The 18,278-nt window shown below is 25.9% G+C and overlaps 4 protein-coding genes across 8 annotated transcripts; 2 read left to right on the forward strand and 2 right to left on the reverse strand.

Moving 5' to 3' along the window:
* Window positions 1-1,982: 1,982 nt before the first annotated feature.
* On the forward strand, window positions 1,983-6,548 carry LOC113560974 (TBC1 domain family member 15-like). 5 transcript variants are annotated; one of them, XM_026967126.1, is made up of 11 exons: window positions 1,983-2,258; window positions 3,367-3,461; window positions 3,527-3,643; window positions 3,708-3,816; window positions 4,024-4,207; window positions 4,284-4,489; window positions 4,565-4,797; window positions 4,865-5,063; window positions 5,125-5,345; window positions 5,431-5,745; window positions 5,850-6,538. In XM_026967126.1, the coding sequence occupies exons 2-11, from the start codon at window positions 3,414-3,416 to the stop codon at window positions 6,063-6,065; spliced, it is 1,848 nt and encodes a 615-aa protein (XP_026822927.1). In that variant the 5' UTR covers window positions 1,983-2,258; window positions 3,367-3,413; the 3' UTR covers window positions 6,066-6,538. The 5 variants fall into 5 exon arrangements, with proteins under 5 accessions (XP_026822927.1, XP_026822926.1, XP_026822928.1 ...); XM_026967125.1 differs by having other exon boundaries at window positions 1,984-2,258; window positions 3,367-3,470; window positions 5,850-6,513; XM_026967127.1 differs by having other exon boundaries at window positions 2,107-2,273; window positions 3,367-3,470; window positions 5,850-6,544.
* Window positions 6,549-6,710: 162 nt separating this feature from the next.
* On the reverse strand, window positions 6,711-10,236 carry LOC113560976 (GPN-loop GTPase 2). The gene is made up of 7 exons (XM_026967129.1): window positions 9,931-10,236; window positions 9,758-9,859; window positions 9,384-9,679; window positions 8,938-9,143; window positions 8,755-8,872; window positions 7,956-8,151; window positions 6,711-7,047 (listed from the first exon to the last, which is right to left on the reverse strand). The coding sequence occupies exons 3-7, from the start codon at window positions 9,499-9,501 to the stop codon at window positions 6,786-6,788; spliced, it is 900 nt and encodes a 299-aa protein (XP_026822930.1). The 5' UTR covers window positions 9,502-9,679; window positions 9,758-9,859; window positions 9,931-10,236; the 3' UTR covers window positions 6,711-6,785.
* Window positions 9,520-9,998, reverse strand: LOC113551761 (proteasome assembly chaperone 3-like). Its single transcript, XM_026954266.1, has 3 exons — window positions 9,931-9,998; window positions 9,758-9,859; window positions 9,520-9,679 (listed from the first exon to the last, which is right to left on the reverse strand). Exons 1-3 carry the CDS (start codon window positions 9,996-9,998, stop codon window positions 9,520-9,522), a joined length of 330 nt encoding a protein of 109 aa, XP_026810067.1.
* A 3,800-nt stretch (window positions 10,237-14,036) lies between the features above and the next one.
* LOC113548416 (WD repeat-containing protein 46) lies at window positions 14,037-17,750 on the forward strand. Its single transcript, XM_026949283.1, has 13 exons — window positions 14,037-14,267; window positions 14,452-14,552; window positions 14,678-14,800; window positions 14,859-14,987; window positions 15,850-16,000; window positions 16,079-16,214; window positions 16,278-16,377; window positions 16,444-16,600; window positions 16,668-16,815; window positions 16,907-17,001; window positions 17,065-17,157; window positions 17,276-17,383; window positions 17,453-17,750. The coding sequence occupies exons 2-13, from the start codon at window positions 14,452-14,454 to the stop codon at window positions 17,570-17,572; spliced, it is 1,461 nt and encodes a 486-aa protein (XP_026805084.1). The 5' UTR covers window positions 14,037-14,267; the 3' UTR covers window positions 17,573-17,750.
* Window positions 17,751-18,278: the final 528 nt, after the last annotated feature.

Raw genomic sequence — 18,278 nt, forward strand, 5'->3', positions numbered from 1 at the left:
TAAAAATAAAAATTGTGTTAAATAACTATAAAGTATTAATTATAAATAATAATATACCTTCGTATTAAGAATTAAAAAATATTTAAATAAAAATGATAAAATTATTTCCATATAAGTGTTACATCAACAAAAAAAAATAGATAAATAGATACTGCTCTGTTGTACATTAGGTGTCGAGTGGGTCATTACTCATTATTAGGGTTGTGAAGTTAATGTATTAAAAAACCTTAAAAAATGCATTTAAAATGTCTAAAATTCTAGTACAAATTGCACTTGGAATGGTTTTTAATTTAATTTTTATATTTATATTGATATTATATTCATACAAATGTATTTATTTAATAAAAAGTTGATTTAATTTTAATTTTGATTTTGAAATTTAATAATGTTATTTGCCTGAAACAATTTTTTAAATTTTTATAAGGTTTTTTAAGATGTTAATAAATGGAAATTAAACTAAAAATACTAAAAAAATGAATTTAAAAAGGAAAGTATGACCTAAAAAATTTTTAAAAAATGCAAAATAAAAGTTTTGTAAATGGATTTGTATAGTTACATAGTTTAAATTATATATACTTACAAAGCTATACGTAAAAAATGCACTTTCCTATAAATTCACAGCCTTAGTCATTATTATAGACGTGTTAATGTTAAATGAACTTAAATGATAATATAATTGCTAATTATTGTTAATTGTTAATTTGAGAATATCGAATGTCGTAAACATTTGAACTTGAAAGCTCATAAAAATTGATTTAGCTTTCCGTTAGAATTTTTTTTTTCATTTGTAGGTTGAAAAAATTATAAAGAACGTTGTATTCAATTTTTATTTCTTTGGTATAAAAAAAAAAATTACGACAACAAATAAGTTACTGAGTTACTAATTTTCGCGATTTTTATGAATTTTGTCAGTTTTAATATTAAACGCTTATAAATAAAATATTGTGACTATAAATTTTCGATATTTTTTAACTGAAAAATTAATAGCTTATGTACTTATGAGTAATTCCGAACTTTGTATTAAATTTTAAGGTTTTTCTACCCAGAACATATTTTTTAATCGACATTAATAAAAAAAACTAAAAACATTGAATATTTTCTACGCTTATAAATCTCAATAATAGTTATTCAAAAAAAAAAAAATACACTATCATAAAATTAATACATTCGTCGTTTCATTAAGTTTATAAAAAGTTATTCATCGTCATTCAAATTCATGTCCCAGCTTGGCGCTAAGGGATTTCAAAATCTGGTAACCCAGAATATACAAATAATAATATTGTCAATATTATATTGACAACTATAACTGTATGAACTTACTATTTTGTATAAATAGAATATAGTATTATACATACCTATTTATATACATATAATTATTTACCTTCTTAAAGAAAATTTCGTTTACTAAATATTTTAATGACTAATAATATAATCTCAATACATTAATATGAAAAAATGTTGAAAATGTTAATTTAAAAATTTAAAATAATAAAATGAGTACGTCGAAATTGTGTTTAACATAATATTGCAGTATAATATTTATACATAGTTTAGGTAATTAGGTACCTATAAGGCTATAACTCATTTAATCCATTATTAATATTATAATAAATTATAGTTAATTTGTTTTTTATCTTACAAAATACATTATTATTTTTTCCCGGTGGGTATAAGCCATTTTTAATTTTTTTTGTTTTGTGGGCTTAATATTAAAGTTAGAAGTCACCAAGTCTCCCTTCCTCCTTTCTACACCTGCAACATGCATGAATTTAATATAATACATTAGTCATTAATACAAATATGAAATAATACAATATTAAATGATATAATGCGTCGTAACTCTGTCCACAAAAGACGGAACACAATATTTAAAATTTATATTATTATTTCTATTATCACGATCTTAAATATAACCGCGGTTCTATTTTAGATTGATAAAAACAACAACAAACAACAATAATGATACTTTACAATATGCGATTTCGCATTCGCCTTTATAGACAATTAGACAATAGTTCACACGATCACACTGTCGAACAGCAGCGACTTGCATGTTTTCTTAACATTTTTTGCTGGGAACGAAACGACACCTAATTAATAAATACGTGATGATGTCAGTCTGTTGTTGGCGTCTGAACTCTGGACACTATGCTTGAAAATTCGCAGTTTCATAGACACCGTGATTGAAAATTCACAGTTTCATACTTTCGTGTGCATAGTCTGGACGATTTTGCACGAAAATAGACCGAATCAGACAGGTACCTTATTGCATCGTATGTGCATCATGTTTGTCATAGCATTCATAGGATATAAATTCAACAATAATAATAATAATAATATACACATTGGTGGGAGGGTGGGTAGTGTTACTAGTGTTTTGTGTACATTGAGCAGATTGCTTTCGAGCGTTTGTGTGATTGAAAAAAAAAATAAGAGGAATAATAACACAACGAGAACGGGTTTTGGTGACCTCAATATTATTACAAGGCCGTTTGTATTTGTTGTTTTTGTAAGTGACGAAAAGTTATCGCGGCCACAGTAGTATAGGAGGTACCTATATTATAAACTTATAATATATTTAATGTATGTAGTGTTTTTATCTTTTATAATAATAATATAATATACATCGTTTGAGTATAAAAAAAAAAAAAATGGACGTCACCAAACTGGACGAAGACGAATTGTCGTACGAGTTGAGAGTCAGAGGAATAGCTGCCATGAGCGATGTAAATGAAATGAGGAGTGTTTTGCGTGGTCTACTGAGAATCGAAGTCGAGGGAAACTCGTTGATGAACACCGACAGCATAGTTCCGGTAGTCGATGTAAAAAGTGAAGTGAAGATATGTGTTAAAAAATTACAAGTCATCAATGCAATTATTGACAACATTCAAGGGGACAGGTACAGCGAACAATATAGATTGGCAGATGCAAAATTATGTCATTTAATGAACCGTGTAGATAAGTTACCTGCTGTTGATAAACGAGATCAAAATGACAGGTCTAATTTATTAAAAGGAATATTATTCTTAATGAGAAAAATGGAAGGTATGGCGACTAATACAAATGTTGTTGAAACAACTACAAATCAAAATGGTGGTGCAGGTAAAGACTAAGGTTCATTGGATTGTACACTTTTACAATAAGAAACAATGAAAACAATTAAATTAATATAATTCTGGCATGCAACAAGACTGCAGTAATAGATAATAATATTAATATACTTTCATTTATTATGTAATGCTTATTTTGTTGTTAAATAAATTTGCTGTATAAATTATGAATAATGCAAAATATCAAATATTTAAAAAAATATTATGATTAGGTAGGTAAATTAAAATAAATATTATCTTATATTTTTTTGCTTAGCTGGAGCAGGTACTGTAGTCTTATATGAGAAAACAACTACTACAGAAATGAATTCAACTTATGGAAGTACTGAATCTACTGCTTCAGATGAAGAAGTTGGAACAGTAAAATACCAATTTTTATTACTTATACTTTATGTTACTAATAACTATTAATTTAGGAGTATTTTGTCCAACAAGGCGTAGCGATAAAAAGTTTAAGTAAATTGCATAAAGGATCAAAGAGTCATAAAAATTCAGAAACTCATTATACAGGGTTATTAAGAATTATGAAATATGTAAGATTTTGTAATTTATATATTTTTGTCATATGGGTCGAATAATTTTAAATATGTTTTGTAGAGAAATGCTAAATTTATTGAATGGAAGCCAACTGAAATGTCTATATTTCCCGATGTAGATGAATGGAATATAGTTGATACTGGATACAAACAAAATGGAAAAAATAAAAGTAAGTAAATTCAGAATATAGATCTTTAATCTTCATTCATTTTTTTTATAATGTGTAAGCTGACAGTTGTAAAAAGTAATTTTTCAATACTTCAAAAGTTATAAATAATAGTTTATAATATGTAATAAATTAAGATAAAATCGAAGAAAATAATTTCAAACATGATAATTAATATGTTAACGTTTAATTTATATTTTTATTTTTAAGATGATCGTAATAGTATTGATATAAAAATTAACTTGGCTACAATGAAGAGTTATAAAATGAAAAAACATAAAAAATATCAAATATCAATACTCCAAACAAATGGTTCACTTGTCACATTTTTATTTGAAAGCTCACCTATTAATGATTTTGTGACTGCTTTAAAGACTTTGCTTCATACAGAAAAGTAAATACATTAATACATTAAAAAATAAAATAAAACACTATATTAACTATAGTTATTATTTATCTAATTCTGTTAGAGAAATACGACACCATAGACCTACTGGAGTGATATTGGTATTGGGCGAGCGACAAGATTCAGATCCTCTGTGTCAGTCAATTAAAGAGTTAAAAATATTTCCTGATCAACCACCTACAAGTACAGTCTGGAGTTTTATTAGTGGCTTCCAAAACAATCCTGTGGAAAAAACTTATGAAACATTTGCAAAAATTAGTGATGTTCTATGTAAGTAAATTATACTATATTATATTTTATATAATATACTAAATGTACTTACACAATTATTTATTGAATATGAAGTGACTCGCACGCCAGATACAAGACCAGACCAAGAAGTAGCCGAACTTTTAAATAGAGCTGAAGAAGATGACGAATATACTATGGTAGATCACCCCCCACCAACTGTATTGCCACCAAGACCGGGAATAAAATCAAGAGGGAATCCATTAGATCAAACCACATTTTATCAATCTATGAATGAAGAGGGTCAAATAACAAATGAAGATTACATAAAAAACATAATTTTTTATGGAGTAAGTTATATAAATGTATACATTATTAATATGTAAAGATTTCTATTAATTTGATTTGTATAATTAGGGTTGTGAAAATTCAATAAGGCACGAAGTATGGAAGTACTTACTTGGATATTATCCTTGGAATTCTACTCGGGAACAACGTATAAACATTGACAGACAACAAAAAACTGAATATGAGAGAATGAAAGTACAATGGATGAATATGTCTTCTGATCAAATATCTAGGTTTAATAAGTATAGAGATCATAAGAGCCTAATAGGTAAATATTTAGACAATTTTCCTATTTTAATAATTATTAAATTATTTTTCTTTGACTACAGATAAAGATGTTTATAGAACTGATCGCACTCTTGATTTTTATGCTGGAGAAGGAAATGAAAATCTTGTTAAACTACATAATGTATTAATGACTTATGTTATGTACAATTTTGACCTTGGTTATGTCCAGGGTATGAGTGACTTGTTATCACCGATATTGATGATCATGAACAGTGATGAAGTAGAATCATTTTGGTGTTTTGTGGGTTTCATGAACAGAGTTGTAAGTCTAACAAACATTTATAACACTGATTTCACTATAAGAAAATTACTATCTAGATGACTACTATGTTTGATTTCTGTTATAGAATACAAACTTTGAATTAAAACAAACTGGGATGAAAAAACAGTTGAATGATTTGCATTATTTGCTTACAACTGTATCACCAAAATTAGAAAACCATTTAAAAAAGATGGATTCTAGCAATATGTACTTTTGCTTTAGATGGCTTTTGGTTTTGTTCAAACGAGAATTTATTTATTCTGACGTCATGCGTTTGTGGGAAGTTTTATGGACAGATATTCCATGTGCAAATTTCCATTTACTAATATGTGTGGCAATATTGGATAATGAAAAGGATACTATTATCAATGAAAATTATGGATTAACTGAGATATTAAAAGTTAATATTGTTATTAAATTTATTACTATTTTTTACACTAATACCAAAAATTATTAAATCTGGAAAGTTTTACATTATTTTTATTTAACTAAATTTATTTTCAGCACGTAAATAATTTATGTGAACGTATTGATTTGGATAAAGCATTAACTACAGCGTATAGTATATATGAACAGTTGAAAGAAGCGCAGCCGTCATTGCAAGATTCAGTTAATGAATTACTTGGATTTTCAATATCTCGCACTGAAACTATTTTATCCAATGACAGCAATTCTAGAGAAGATGATTATGAAAAGGCCTTATCAATGAATTATACATAATAACTAAACAATTTATGTGTAGAAACACTAGAAACATATGACTGTGATCAAAGTTAAACTTTATAATCTCACACACATAGTTTTAAACCTTTAAAGAGATTTATATAACCTACATATTATATTGATTATTGTTATACATTTTATTGTGATATTTACCTTTTTTGGTCAACAACTTTCTAAATGTAATTTGTATTTGATTTGTATTCAACAACACATAGAATGAAGTCTTTATGATTGTGTATCAGTCGTTACCATATTTTATAATTCTTTAAACACTTTTTATACAATATTATCCTTTAAAAACTTGTTTTTCTAACCACTATGTATGATGATTTCATTAGATTGTTTTGTGAGTTTTTGTTTTCAAACATAACAAATGTATAGTATCATTCAGGGTATATAATTATTACACATTTTTACTTATTATTAATGTAATTTGTATAATTTGTTCTGTACTTTGTATCTGTTTGATATTTATTTTAGCGTATTATTTTGAACTAGGTATTTGGAATGTAATTTTTAATGAATATAATTCTATATAAAAATATATTTGCGATTTTAAATTACTATAACTTTATTAATTTATATACAAATAATAATTGTATATATTTCTTCTTAAAATAAAACTATAAACATATTTCATAAAAAAAAAAAAATGCTTTATTTAGTATATATTTATATAAAGACCATATTATTACAAGAGGGAAATAAAGTTTAATTTTACATCATTTCATCTAATGAATTGGATTTAGGTAAATCTTCTAAAACGTCGAGAGTTAAATCGTTGATATCCAGTTGCATAACAGAGTTTAACATTTCAGCATTCTGATTCTCTTCAGGATTGAAAATATACCCATTTGCTCTATCGATGTTTTTTCTCACTAATTCTAATGTACGTTTATCCTTCACATTAAGTGGTACAAATGAAACAATATTTTGCCCCTCAATCAGGCTAACTATAGCTTTATTTAAACGATGATATCTATGAAAAAAATAAAGATTTTAATTATGTGCATTTATATCTAATATTAAAAAAAGAAAGAAAAAGGCTCCCTATAAATTATGGTATACAGTAATAACAAATGTATAGTAAAAAGTCTATAATAGACATTTTATTAATTTCAATGATAAAAAATTAAAATATTATCAAGGTTTTATAGAATCTTTTTTTTCTTTGTCCTTTTCTCCCAACTATATGGAGTTTATCACCCTTATTCCACAGTTGCTTAAGAACAACTATCCTCGCCTCTCCTTTACTAACAAATTATTTTTGTGCCATTCTCTATTTTGTTTATCAATCTCTTCTTTGGTCTTCCATTACCTCTCTTTTCTTCTACATTTATTTTATAGCCATTCTTACTGCGTTTGATTCACTTTTCATCACAAACATTTCCCTATCATTCTGTCCACAATTGGTGCCACTCCTACACTTTCCCTAATAAATTTAGACATCCCTGACAATACCACTGCTTTGGTCTAAATTGTTGTCAATTTATAGTGGCTTAAAATTATAAATAATACAATTATCATTATGATGTGGATATCCCAGTTACAGTAAAACAAAAACAATACATTGGCAAACCGCATATTATATTCATATTTATAATTAAGTAGTATACAAAACAAGCATATTGTAAAATAGATAAAATTAAAAAATAAATTGTGTCTAAAGGTTTGATTTGTTTGAAGTTTTTTTAAATATGCATTAGTTAATCAATAACGTAAATATATAAAATATCAAACATCACAGTTTTTAAATATTATCACAACATTTAAGTATACCATGAATGCATGTTTTATTTTTTGCATATAAATATTATGATATTTAAGTATAATGTTACCTATATATTTCTGTTAAAATGATAATTATTTGTTAAAATATGTACTTACCTAGAAGTTTGAGGATCATTTTGCAATGCATCTAATAAATGATCAAGACTCAATACATCTGTATAATAATCCAAATTAAATAATAGCTTAGACTTATGTTTAACAGCTATATCTATTTTTGATAATATATTCACATGGGGTAATTCCATTTGATACATAGTAGATGTACACATCAAAAGTGCTGATATGTATTTACCTGAAAATTAATAATTATTAATTATTATTAGGGTTGCCAGATTTAAGGATTTATCTCAAATTGGGATATCATATGACCCTTTTTTTTTGTTACGCTTATAGTATAGTAACAGATAAACCTAAAACCATGCTGATTAGATTTAGTCATTTTTTATTATTTAAAATAGTATATTTACAATCTATACAGGCAAGGTAAAATAAGTAAGTGTGGTGACATAAAATAACATTCAAAATAAAATAGGAAGGCTCCTGGCAGTGCTGCTTGACCAGAAATTAGATTTTGTTTTTAGTTTTCCATTAGTTAATCAATTTTATATTTTTTATTATTTATTATTTTTAAACATTGAGCAGGTCTCTTGGCCATTGCTTTTTTAATAAACTAATTTAACATTTTAATTGATAAATAAAAAAAGTAAGTACTTACTTATCAATGAATAATTAAAAAAAGAAATTTAATTCTATTAATGTATGATATTTAGTAAGAGCAGTTGTTTAATATATTATATAAGTTATATAATATAACTTATAATAACATAAAACTTTACTTTACTTTAAGAGATTAAAAAAGATCAATTTGAACTTAAAAGGTATAAAAAAAACATACCTGGATCACTGCAATAATGACAATCAATGAGTTGGACACAACATAATCGCAAATCTAATTCATTTTTAATTGCAGACATAATATTTTTCATTGAGTTATGATGAGTGTATATTTCTACCTGAATCAAGTTAAACATTATTATTAGTTCCTGTTTAATATTCAAAATTATAATTAATTATATACCTGTCCAGGACAGTCAAAAAATAAATAAAAATCAGTTAATTTCCTCAATTTTTCCAACAACCAATCAAGCCTCTTTTCCAAGTATTCTATACAATAAATTAAAGCTCCATTGGGTCCTAAATTTACATAATCCATAACATCTTCAACAGTAATAAGTTCTGATATATCAATTGCTGCTTTGTAACACAATGAGTCATTGGCTGGATCTAATAAAATAAACAGTTTGATGGCTTAATTTTTTCCGTTGGTTGGTTGGTTTAAATAAAATAAAATAAAATAATATTATATACAATAGATTAGTGGCAAAAATTAAAAACTTTATTTTCGTATAATATCAAAATAGCAAATTAATGACAAACTTAAAACTACCATTTTGAAATTGGTAGCTTTAAATTACATTAATAAAAATATAATTTTTTATTATTCAATAATCATAGATAAATTACCTATATTGATTATAGCTACTCGTCTGCCTATTTCTTGTAAGTACTTGCTCATTTCATCACAATACGTAGTTTTTCCACTGCCAGGTGGTCCAATGATGACCTGACCATAAAGAGGCATGTTTGGTAAGTTAACTTTTTACATCAAATAGGATAAGACTTGTTGTATAGCTCTTAAAGTTCTGAAGTTATTATTATTTATCATAAGAGAAATAATTGTTTTGCAATCGACGTTTAATCCTCGCATTAAACTAACAATATTTGAAGTTTGCGTATCGTCGTCTCGGCCAAATAGCACTCTAACATACACAAAAAATTATTTAAGAATTAAGATTAAATATAGATTAATTTTTGAAATTTAAAACTTAAAATCTTACTTAATGTCGTATCCTTGATCTTCTGATGAATAACAATCTGGCTTGACTAAATACAATGTTCCTAGTTTTGAATTTTGAGTAACCGCAATAAAAATAGTGTCCCTGTGAATTATACAGAGAGTTAGCATGTGCTCAATTTTATCGTCAAATGTAAATCACGAATCAAATATTACTCGAAAACCGACACCACAAAATCTGTGTGCACACCGTCCAGTAGAGCTGCTACAGTTTTAAAGTTCATTTTGCACAACTGGCATTCTAAAACTCACGAAATAATAGAGTAAAAATATACTTTTTTTTGCAATATACTCGGCGAATTGGCACTGACGCTATAATCGGAAAAATTCAACAATTAGATCTAATAACTAAACACTAGACTACTAGAACCATAGATAAAAGATTAAGACTAGACTAGAACATCTAAAGAACCGGGTGCTCGAAAATTTCAAGTTAAAATTCAGGTACAAAATATTTTAATGATATTAGGCGGCATCGAGTAAGGATAAAAACAGTTTATATCAATATATCATAGCAAAAAAAATATTTGTTGGACTTGGAATAAACAACAAATTACATAATCATTGACCGCTGAATTTAAATATGTATTTAAATTTTTCTTTTCGTTTAATATTTTAAATTTTAATATTAGTTTAGTATTAACTATTAATATAAATAACCATGGAACCGAGAAGGCTACATCACGGCTATACAGAGTGTCCCGCAAGGATTTACCTATTGTGATATCTCCTGAAATAATAGAGATATAATAATTCTGGTTTTTTAATAAGATTCACAGGGACAAGAACTACAAATATTTCATGTTTTAATTTATTTTTATATTTTGGTAAAAAAGTTTAAAAAAATGTATTTTTTTATTTAATTCTTTAAAAAAAAAATTGAAAATGGCCATTTTGTAGAGTTTTTTTTCTGAAAATATTGACGTTTTAACATATTAATTTCATCAATTTCCTGATTTTTAATATTCTTTCGAATTTCGAAAAAACTGCGAAATTATTATTATGTTTATGTCTTGCCAAAAAATGGGACAAGATAATAATATCGAAACATTAAATTAGGTATTTAAATTGCGGACTATGCCATACTCAAATTACCAACAATCCATAAAATATTAACTATTACGTATTTATACGTTGGCGGACAAAACATCTTTTTTTATTAAATTCAAAGTAGACAAAATACATTTGTTTTATCTATTTATTATAATTTTTATGATATAACCGTATTTAATACTAGGTATAACAAAAATGTACATATTGATATTTTGTACAATAGTTATTAACTTAATTTAAAAATTTAACAATGTTGAAGAAATAAAATATGACGTTTATTGCGAGCCACACTGAAACCCGTTCGCCAGCCGTACGAGCACGCGGGTCACATATTTGAAACAATGATACCACTATGACACTATCCTATTAAATAATTCACAGTTTTTTCGAAACTAGAAAAAATATTAAAAATCAGGAAATTGATGAAATTAAAATGTTAAAACGTCAATATTTTTAGAAAAAAAAAACTCTACAAAATGGCTATCTTCAATTTTTTTTTAAATAATTAAATAAAAAAATATATTTTTTAACTTTTTTACCAAAACATACAAATAAATTAAAACATGAAATATTTGTAGTTATTGTCCCTGTGAATCTTATTAAAAAACCAGAATTATAATATCTCCATTATTTCAAGAGATATTGCAATGGGTAAATCCTCGCGGGATACTCTGTAGATATTTACAATAGTATCTTTATATAATTATTATAATAATACAATTTACAAATTTACAATAAAATATTTTAATCACGCCTTTTTCTTATTTCATGAATGTTATGACTTACAGCTGTTAAAAAATCTAACCCAGGAATCAGGATGAGTAATGTTTAAATTGGTTTTTAAAAACTGAAACATGGACACTTCATAAAGCTTTTTTTTGAACACCTCTAACGAATAAGATTAGAGTGTTCTTTGTGAGAATTAAACAAAAATCCCATGTATAGAACCTGCAAAGGGTAGTATTTTTTGTTCGAATTAACTAATTTCATTTTAAATGTAAACTTGTTTGTAAAACTGCGAAATAAAATAAAATTCGAAAGCAAACGTATAAACGCGTAATCTTACAATGTAATCCAACAAAATAATTTGCTTAAAAAAAATGTGGGCCGCAATTCAGAAAAAAATTTTACCACGGGACGCAATTAGTTGTCACTCCAAAATCTTTATGAAATATTCATTGATAATTATAATTGATAAGTGAGATTCTGATAATTTATAAATGTACCCAAAGCATTGTACTATATACTCATTGCAGCAACTTAAAATGTGAGTACCTAATCTATCAATTAACATTTAACACTAGTTTATAAGTTACAATAATACAGTCCATTTTTTAAAGAATTTTAACTGACCGACAAAAAAAAAATTCTCAAAATAAATAATCAATTATAGAATTATTTCATGCTCACCTAGTTTTTAAAAATAAATTCAACTAGGCGACATAAATATCATCTAATTTATTAGTTTAAAATTCACTGTATATATTAATCAAACTGAAATTCGTATCTTTAAAGTCTACTTAGTACTTACTAGAAGTGGTGTAGTGGAGGATATACGCGGGTATACGGCGTATAACCAAAACGCTAAAATTCTTAAATGCGTACAGGAAAGAAAATAAAACAAATACGCGGGTATACGGTCGTAACTTTTTGGATGATAACCATATTACCACAGTTTATTAATAATATACTTATAATTTGAACATTTCTCATTACTTTTTTTTATTCTCATAATTCCAAGAGAATTGGTGTACCAGAATAATTAATTATGATTAATTATAAAATTATAAGAAATAGAAAAATTTTAAATTGTTCAAACGACAAAACAAATATTTAAAATTAAATTAATATTATGAATTATGATGACGGTAATATGGTATATAGGTATAAGACATGAAGAAAATTAAATACAACAATTGGGCCGCAGATTTTTATTAAATACATCTGTACTAGTACAAGGAATGAGAAAATAATAATAATTTCATAATAATAAATGAATGAAGAAATACAGGAATTAAATGTACTTATAAAAACATTGCTAGTTACTATAAAGCAGAATTTGAACGGGGATTTAGTTTAATGTTTAATGAACATAATATGTTTAGATCTAAGAACTAAATTGACAATAAGAAATATAACAAATTTTATATTTATCAATATAAATGCTAAGGCATTCAAATGTAAGGACCCATAGTGATCTAAAATTAAAAACAGTTAACGAATTTTTCAAAAAAGCTACTATTAATTATATAGTGTTTTTTCGCTGGACAAAGTATAGACTATAGATTTAATTTTATATATTAAATATGTATTATCTATTTAAATTAATATATATATATATAATATATTAAATTAAATTAGTTAAGCCGTATTTAGATTTGGTGGTGCCTATAGGCGCAACTAGGGGAGGTCTTGGGTGGGCTTACCTCACCCTGCAGTTTTGTCTATAGCCCACTCAGTTTTATATGTTATTAATACTAGTGGTGTAGGAGCAAAGTCCCCACGTGTAGCTGATATAAATTTAGCCTACCCAGAAATAGACCTCTAGTTGCGCTTATGGTGGTGCCTTTAGAAAATTACAGTATCTGCCCCACTTCCTCACCAATGACCAATATACATAAAAAAAAAAAAATTGGGGAATTCAATTAGGATAAAAAACTATTTCGAAGTATACATTATATAATTGTATAGTAAATTATCTATAATACTGAATACTGATAAAATGCTGCAAGAACATAGCATAACAATTTTAAGTTGATAGCTTGTTATTCAATAATTATAATTTTTTTTTATACTTAAGAATTTTAATTTCATGCATTAAATTTTAAAACTTTAAAAGAAATTAGAAGACAATTATACAGTGGCATTACAGTCTGTACTTACATTCTAGTATTCTACTTAATAATACTTATATAGTTTTTAAATTAAATTTGATTAATTAAGCGCTCCAGAATCGTGCCATTTAACCATACACTATGAGCAATATGTTATACTATACATTATATTTATTTATAATTATAATCCAATAATCGCGATAATAAACGAAAATACAAAAATTTTAATTTATCATAATTAAATTTGGCGGTCAATGATAATATGGTTATTTATTTATTTTAAGTCAAATATAATATTTTTCTTCCATGATATGGATATTAACTGTATCAATGATAAATAATAATTGATAATTATTTGAGATTATACTACGGATTCACCATGCGGCATTCTGTAACTTGTAAGAGTAACGAGTAACTGTTGACTGTTGTCATGTCTTCTACTACCACGATTTAAGATATCTTAAGCCGTGTTTACTCATATTGTTTATTCTTCTACTCAGTCTACTCCTATTTAGAAATGTATTTACATCCGATGTGTTAATGGCCTTTTCTTTTAATTAATTATCTATGTGATTTTTAACAATAGAATTCAGTTCCATTTTTAAGGTAAGACTAAAGTATAGGTAGTATAGGCTTAGATAACTATTTAGTTTAGGATCAAATAAAATGTTTCAAAAATAAATTTATTTTCCAAAAACAATAATCATTCAGATTATTTTGTGTATAATTTTTTATTTATTTTTAGCATTTTAATTATTTTAGGTCATTAATTATTTAACTTTTTTTGTAGATGGGGAAAGTTCACCAAAGCCGAATAATCAATGAAACCAAAAACAAATTAGCAGCTAAAATATCAGAAGCAGCAAATGTATTGTTACCTGAAAATTCTGGGTATTACACTTCATAAATATTTATACATTTGAACATTTTATCATAAATTGTTTCTGTTTTGATTTGATTAAATCAATTCAACATACCTAATTATTTTAAATTAAATTATTGGTTCTTCTTTAAAGTTATATCATTGCTGAACCTGGAGAGAAAACAACAAAAATTACTCAAACACAGCTATCAAATTCTGTCGATGTGACTAGTGCTAAAAAACATTTCGATTTACAACTTGATTTTGGTCCGTACGAGTAAGTTTGTAGTATCCTTTTGAATATATAAATATAAAATTAAAATGTATTGTTTTAGTATTGACTACTCATTAAATGGTCGGCAGTTATTAATTGGAGGACGAAAAGGCCATGTTGCTGCTATGGATTGGATTACAAAACATTTGATGTGTGAAATAAATGTTATGGAAGAAGTTTATGATGTCAAGTAAGCCAATAGTAACTGTAAATATTTTTAAAAAACTATTTTAAATTATCACTGATAAGAAAATGCCTTACCTTTCATGTGTTTTACTAATGTATAATATATAATATAACATTTTGTTTTCTTTGTTTTAATTTTTAATATTATAACTTATAACCTATTATAAAATTTAAATGTAAGAATATTATCTTAAGCATGTTTGGTGAGTTGTAAAGTACAGTGGAACCTTGATTATCTGAGGTAATGGTGGGGAGGGGATTATACAGATAAATGAAAACCACAGTTAATCAAGACTTTTTATAATAATGAAATTTTGAAAATTTTTATTTAATTATAGTTACAAATACATACATACATACAATTTTATAATAAACCAATTTGAAGGTGATTCGATAAATATAATACTCGATGTACAATATTGCTTATCTTCATATTGTTATTGTCTAAAATGTCATTAATACGTTTGTCGATATTGTGTATTATGTAATATAAAATGTTTGATTATAACTACATTTAATATATCTACATTCCATACTTATTTTTAAATTTTCGGAAGAGTGAGCACAGTTAATTTAGGTTCTACTGTAGTAATATTTTGCTAGCTATAACTTAAAAATGAATTAAAATATCAATAAAAGTCTATGAGATGCTCTAGATAATATTTTTACCTTTAAATTTAATAATAAAAAAATAGACTGTCATATTAAAGCTAATAATATAAAATGGATGGATTTTTCTGAATTCAAATATGATTTGTCCTACATAAGACAGAAACAACACATATGTGTGAGCTAAGGACATTCACCAAAATAATATTATTATCATAACTTATAAGTAACCACATGTTTTAATTATTTATGAACAGATGGCTTCACAATGAAAATCTTTTTTCGGTTGCACAAAAAAAATGGGTTTATATATATGACAATCAAGGTGTAGAAGTACATTGCTTGAAGAATTTAAACAATGTTCTACACCAGGAATTTCTTCCATATCATTTTCTTTTAAGTACTGCTGTAAGTCTTACATTACTTGCACAATAACTATTTAATATTATAATCATAATAGATTTAATTTCCATTTATATTTTATAGAGTGAAGAAGGATTTTTATCCTGGTTAGATGTATCAATGGGAAAAATAATAACACAATTTAATGCGAAAATGGGTCGATTGAGTCTCATGACTCAAAATCCAAATAATGCATTGATCTGTTTAGGACATACAAAAGGTAATTTTTAACTTTTTTTTAACTGAATAACATTAAATAATATCTAACCTTGTTTAATTTTAGGTGTTGTTTCAATGTGGAGTCCTAATCTTCGGGAACCTGTCGCTAAAATACTTTGTCATGGAAACATGATTACATCACTTGCTATAAATTCTAACGGAATGTAAAAATAGCCTGATTATATTTCACTACAGTTATTTATAGTTTGAAATTAATTTTATCGATATAGGTATATGGCCACATCTGGAATGGATAGGAGTATTAAAGTTTGGGATATACGCAGATTAAAAGGACCATTACAAGATTACAAAGTTAGGACTAGTCCAAGAAGTATGGTATTCAGTCAAACTGGATGTTTAGCAGTAGCTATCAATAATGTTGTTGATGTAAGTATGATACTCTTTTAACTATTTTGACATTCATAAAAATTGAATTGATAATCTTATAATCTAGGTATATGAAGAATGTTGTTCTAAGACTATACAGCACGCTTATCTCAGACATAATATCGCTAGAACAATAAATAATTTAGCTTTTTGTCCATTTGAAGATGTCCTTGGAGTCGGACATGATAATGGTTTTTCAAGCTTATTAGTACCAGGTTAGAATTATTTATAAGGATTAAATAGCTTCCATGCTTATTGAACACATAACTAAGTGTATGTTATTAATTTTTAACAATTAATAATAAGGATCTGGTGAACCTAATTTTGATGCATTGGAGAGGAATCCATTCCAAACAAAGAAGCAGCGTAAAGAAGCTGAAGTGAAAATGCTTTTAGAAAAGGTAGAGTTGTGACTTAAATTCTTCATTTTGAATTTTGTTAAAATTATATTACTTTTACTGTAGATCCCAGCTGAAATGATAACATTAGAATCTACTGTAGATGAAGTTGACATAGATACGTTCCAGACTAAACTAACAGCTAGAAATTTACTACAAGTAAGTACAACTATTAACCATTAGAATAAAAGTTATAATTTGTTGTAAATCAAAACTCAATATTTCATATCAACATGATTTACTTATTAATTATATATTTATATATATATATATATAGACTGTAAAACCATTAAAAGTAAATATCAAAGTAAGGAATAAAATCAAGAAAAAAACCCTAGCTAACCCTTCAAAAATAAAAGAAAAAATATTAGAAGAAAAAACAAAGGTAATATTTAATTTTGGTTCACGGATTTAGATTTTTATTAATTCCTAACAAGCTTATTTTTTTTTTCAGGAATTCGTCAGAGCACTAAATGCACGGCCTAAAGATGAGATAGATGATGGAAAATCAACATTATCAAAACGTTTTGGTGTATTGGATAGATTTCAAAACAAAAGAAATAAGAAGAAATAATTATTGTTTTAACTATTCTTATTTTTAAATTTTGCAATCATTTGTTAATTTTTTTTTTTCATTTTTACAAAAAAATATAGGTTATGCTTTTGTATTTTTTAAGAGCATTCTAGTATTTAACTCATTGCAAATAAGATGTAATTGCTTATAAAGAACAATAAAAAAATTCATTTATCAAGAACTCAGAATAATTGTCATCTTAATTTCTTGTTCTTGTATCTTTTTTCTTAATAGTTCTTCCACTGCTTGTTTACACTTTGACTATAGATAAATTATAAAAAGTGTATGTAATTTTTTGCTAAATATGTTGAACTTCTTTCTTCATCTCTTGCTATTGGTTATCTATAGTCCTATGTTGTATGCTATATTTTTGTTATCACTTTGTCAGCCCATTTATTTATGTCTGGTGTGTGCCAAGGGTGTTTGATTACAACAATCCAGTCTGACGTCTGTACTACATTTTATTCTTGTTTCAAAACTTTAGTGTCCAAATGTTATTTATAAAACTTCTCTTAAATTAATATTATTGTTTAGTAATTTAAAGAAAGATTTGTACATGCTAAAATGATTTGCAAGTTGCAGTTAATCTTTTTTTTGACAATAGCGCTACACCTTTTATTTTGGCCTGTAGATTCTTCAAAATTTTTCAAAATAATATACATAAAAAATACATTATTTATATTGCTTAAAAATATTCTGCCTTCAA

Source organism: Rhopalosiphum maidis, chromosome 1, assembly GCF_003676215.2.
Source record: "Rhopalosiphum maidis isolate BTI-1 chromosome 1, ASM367621v3, whole genome shotgun sequence".
NCBI lineage: Eukaryota > Metazoa > Arthropoda > Insecta > Hemiptera > Aphididae > Rhopalosiphum > Rhopalosiphum maidis.

Bases quoted from the DNA above. Each gene is read 5' to 3' on its own strand.
- LOC113548416 (XM_026949283.1), top strand. From the start codon at position 14,452: ATGGGGAAAGTTCACCAAAGCCGAATAATCAATGAAACCAAAAACAAA. The intron at 14,553-14,677 runs GTATTACACTTC...TCTTCTTTAAAG, and splicing joins TTGTTACCTGAAAATTCTGG to TTATATCATTGCTGAACCTG. The intron at 16,816-16,906 runs GTTAGAATTATT...ATTAATAATAAG, and splicing joins TTCAAGCTTATTAGTACCAG to GATCTGGTGAACCTAATTTT.
- LOC113551761 (XM_026954266.1), bottom strand. From the start codon at position 9,998: ATGAACTTTAAAACTGTAGCAGCTCTACTGGACGGTGTGCACACAGAT. The intron at 9,860-9,930 runs GTAATATTTGAT...TATAATTCACAG, and splicing joins TTTGTGGTGTCGGTTTTCGA to GGACACTATTTTTATTGCGG. The intron at 9,680-9,757 runs GTAAGATTTTAA...TGTGTATGTTAG, and splicing joins GATCAAGGATACGACATTAA to AGTGCTATTTGGCCGAGACG.
- LOC113560976 (XM_026967129.1), bottom strand. From the start codon at position 9,501: ATGCCTCTTTATGGTCAGGTCATCATTGGACCACCTGGCAGTGGAAAA. The intron at 8,152-8,754 runs GTATGTTTTTTT...ATTAATTTTCAG, and splicing joins TCATTATTGCAGTGATCCAG to GTAAATACATATCAGCACTT. The intron at 7,048-7,955 runs GTAAGTACATAT...TTTTTTTCATAG, and splicing joins AATGATCCTCAAACTTCTAG to ATATCATCGTTTAAATAAAG.
- LOC113560974 (XM_026967123.1), top strand. From the start codon at position 2,652: ATGGACGTCACCAAACTGGACGAAGACGAATTGTCGTACGAGTTGAGA. The intron at 3,644-3,707 runs GTAAGATTTTGT...TATGTTTTGTAG, and splicing joins TATTAAGAATTATGAAATAT to AGAAATGCTAAATTTATTGA. The intron at 5,346-5,430 runs GTAAGTCTAACA...TTTCTGTTATAG, and splicing joins TGGGTTTCATGAACAGAGTT to AATACAAACTTTGAATTAAA.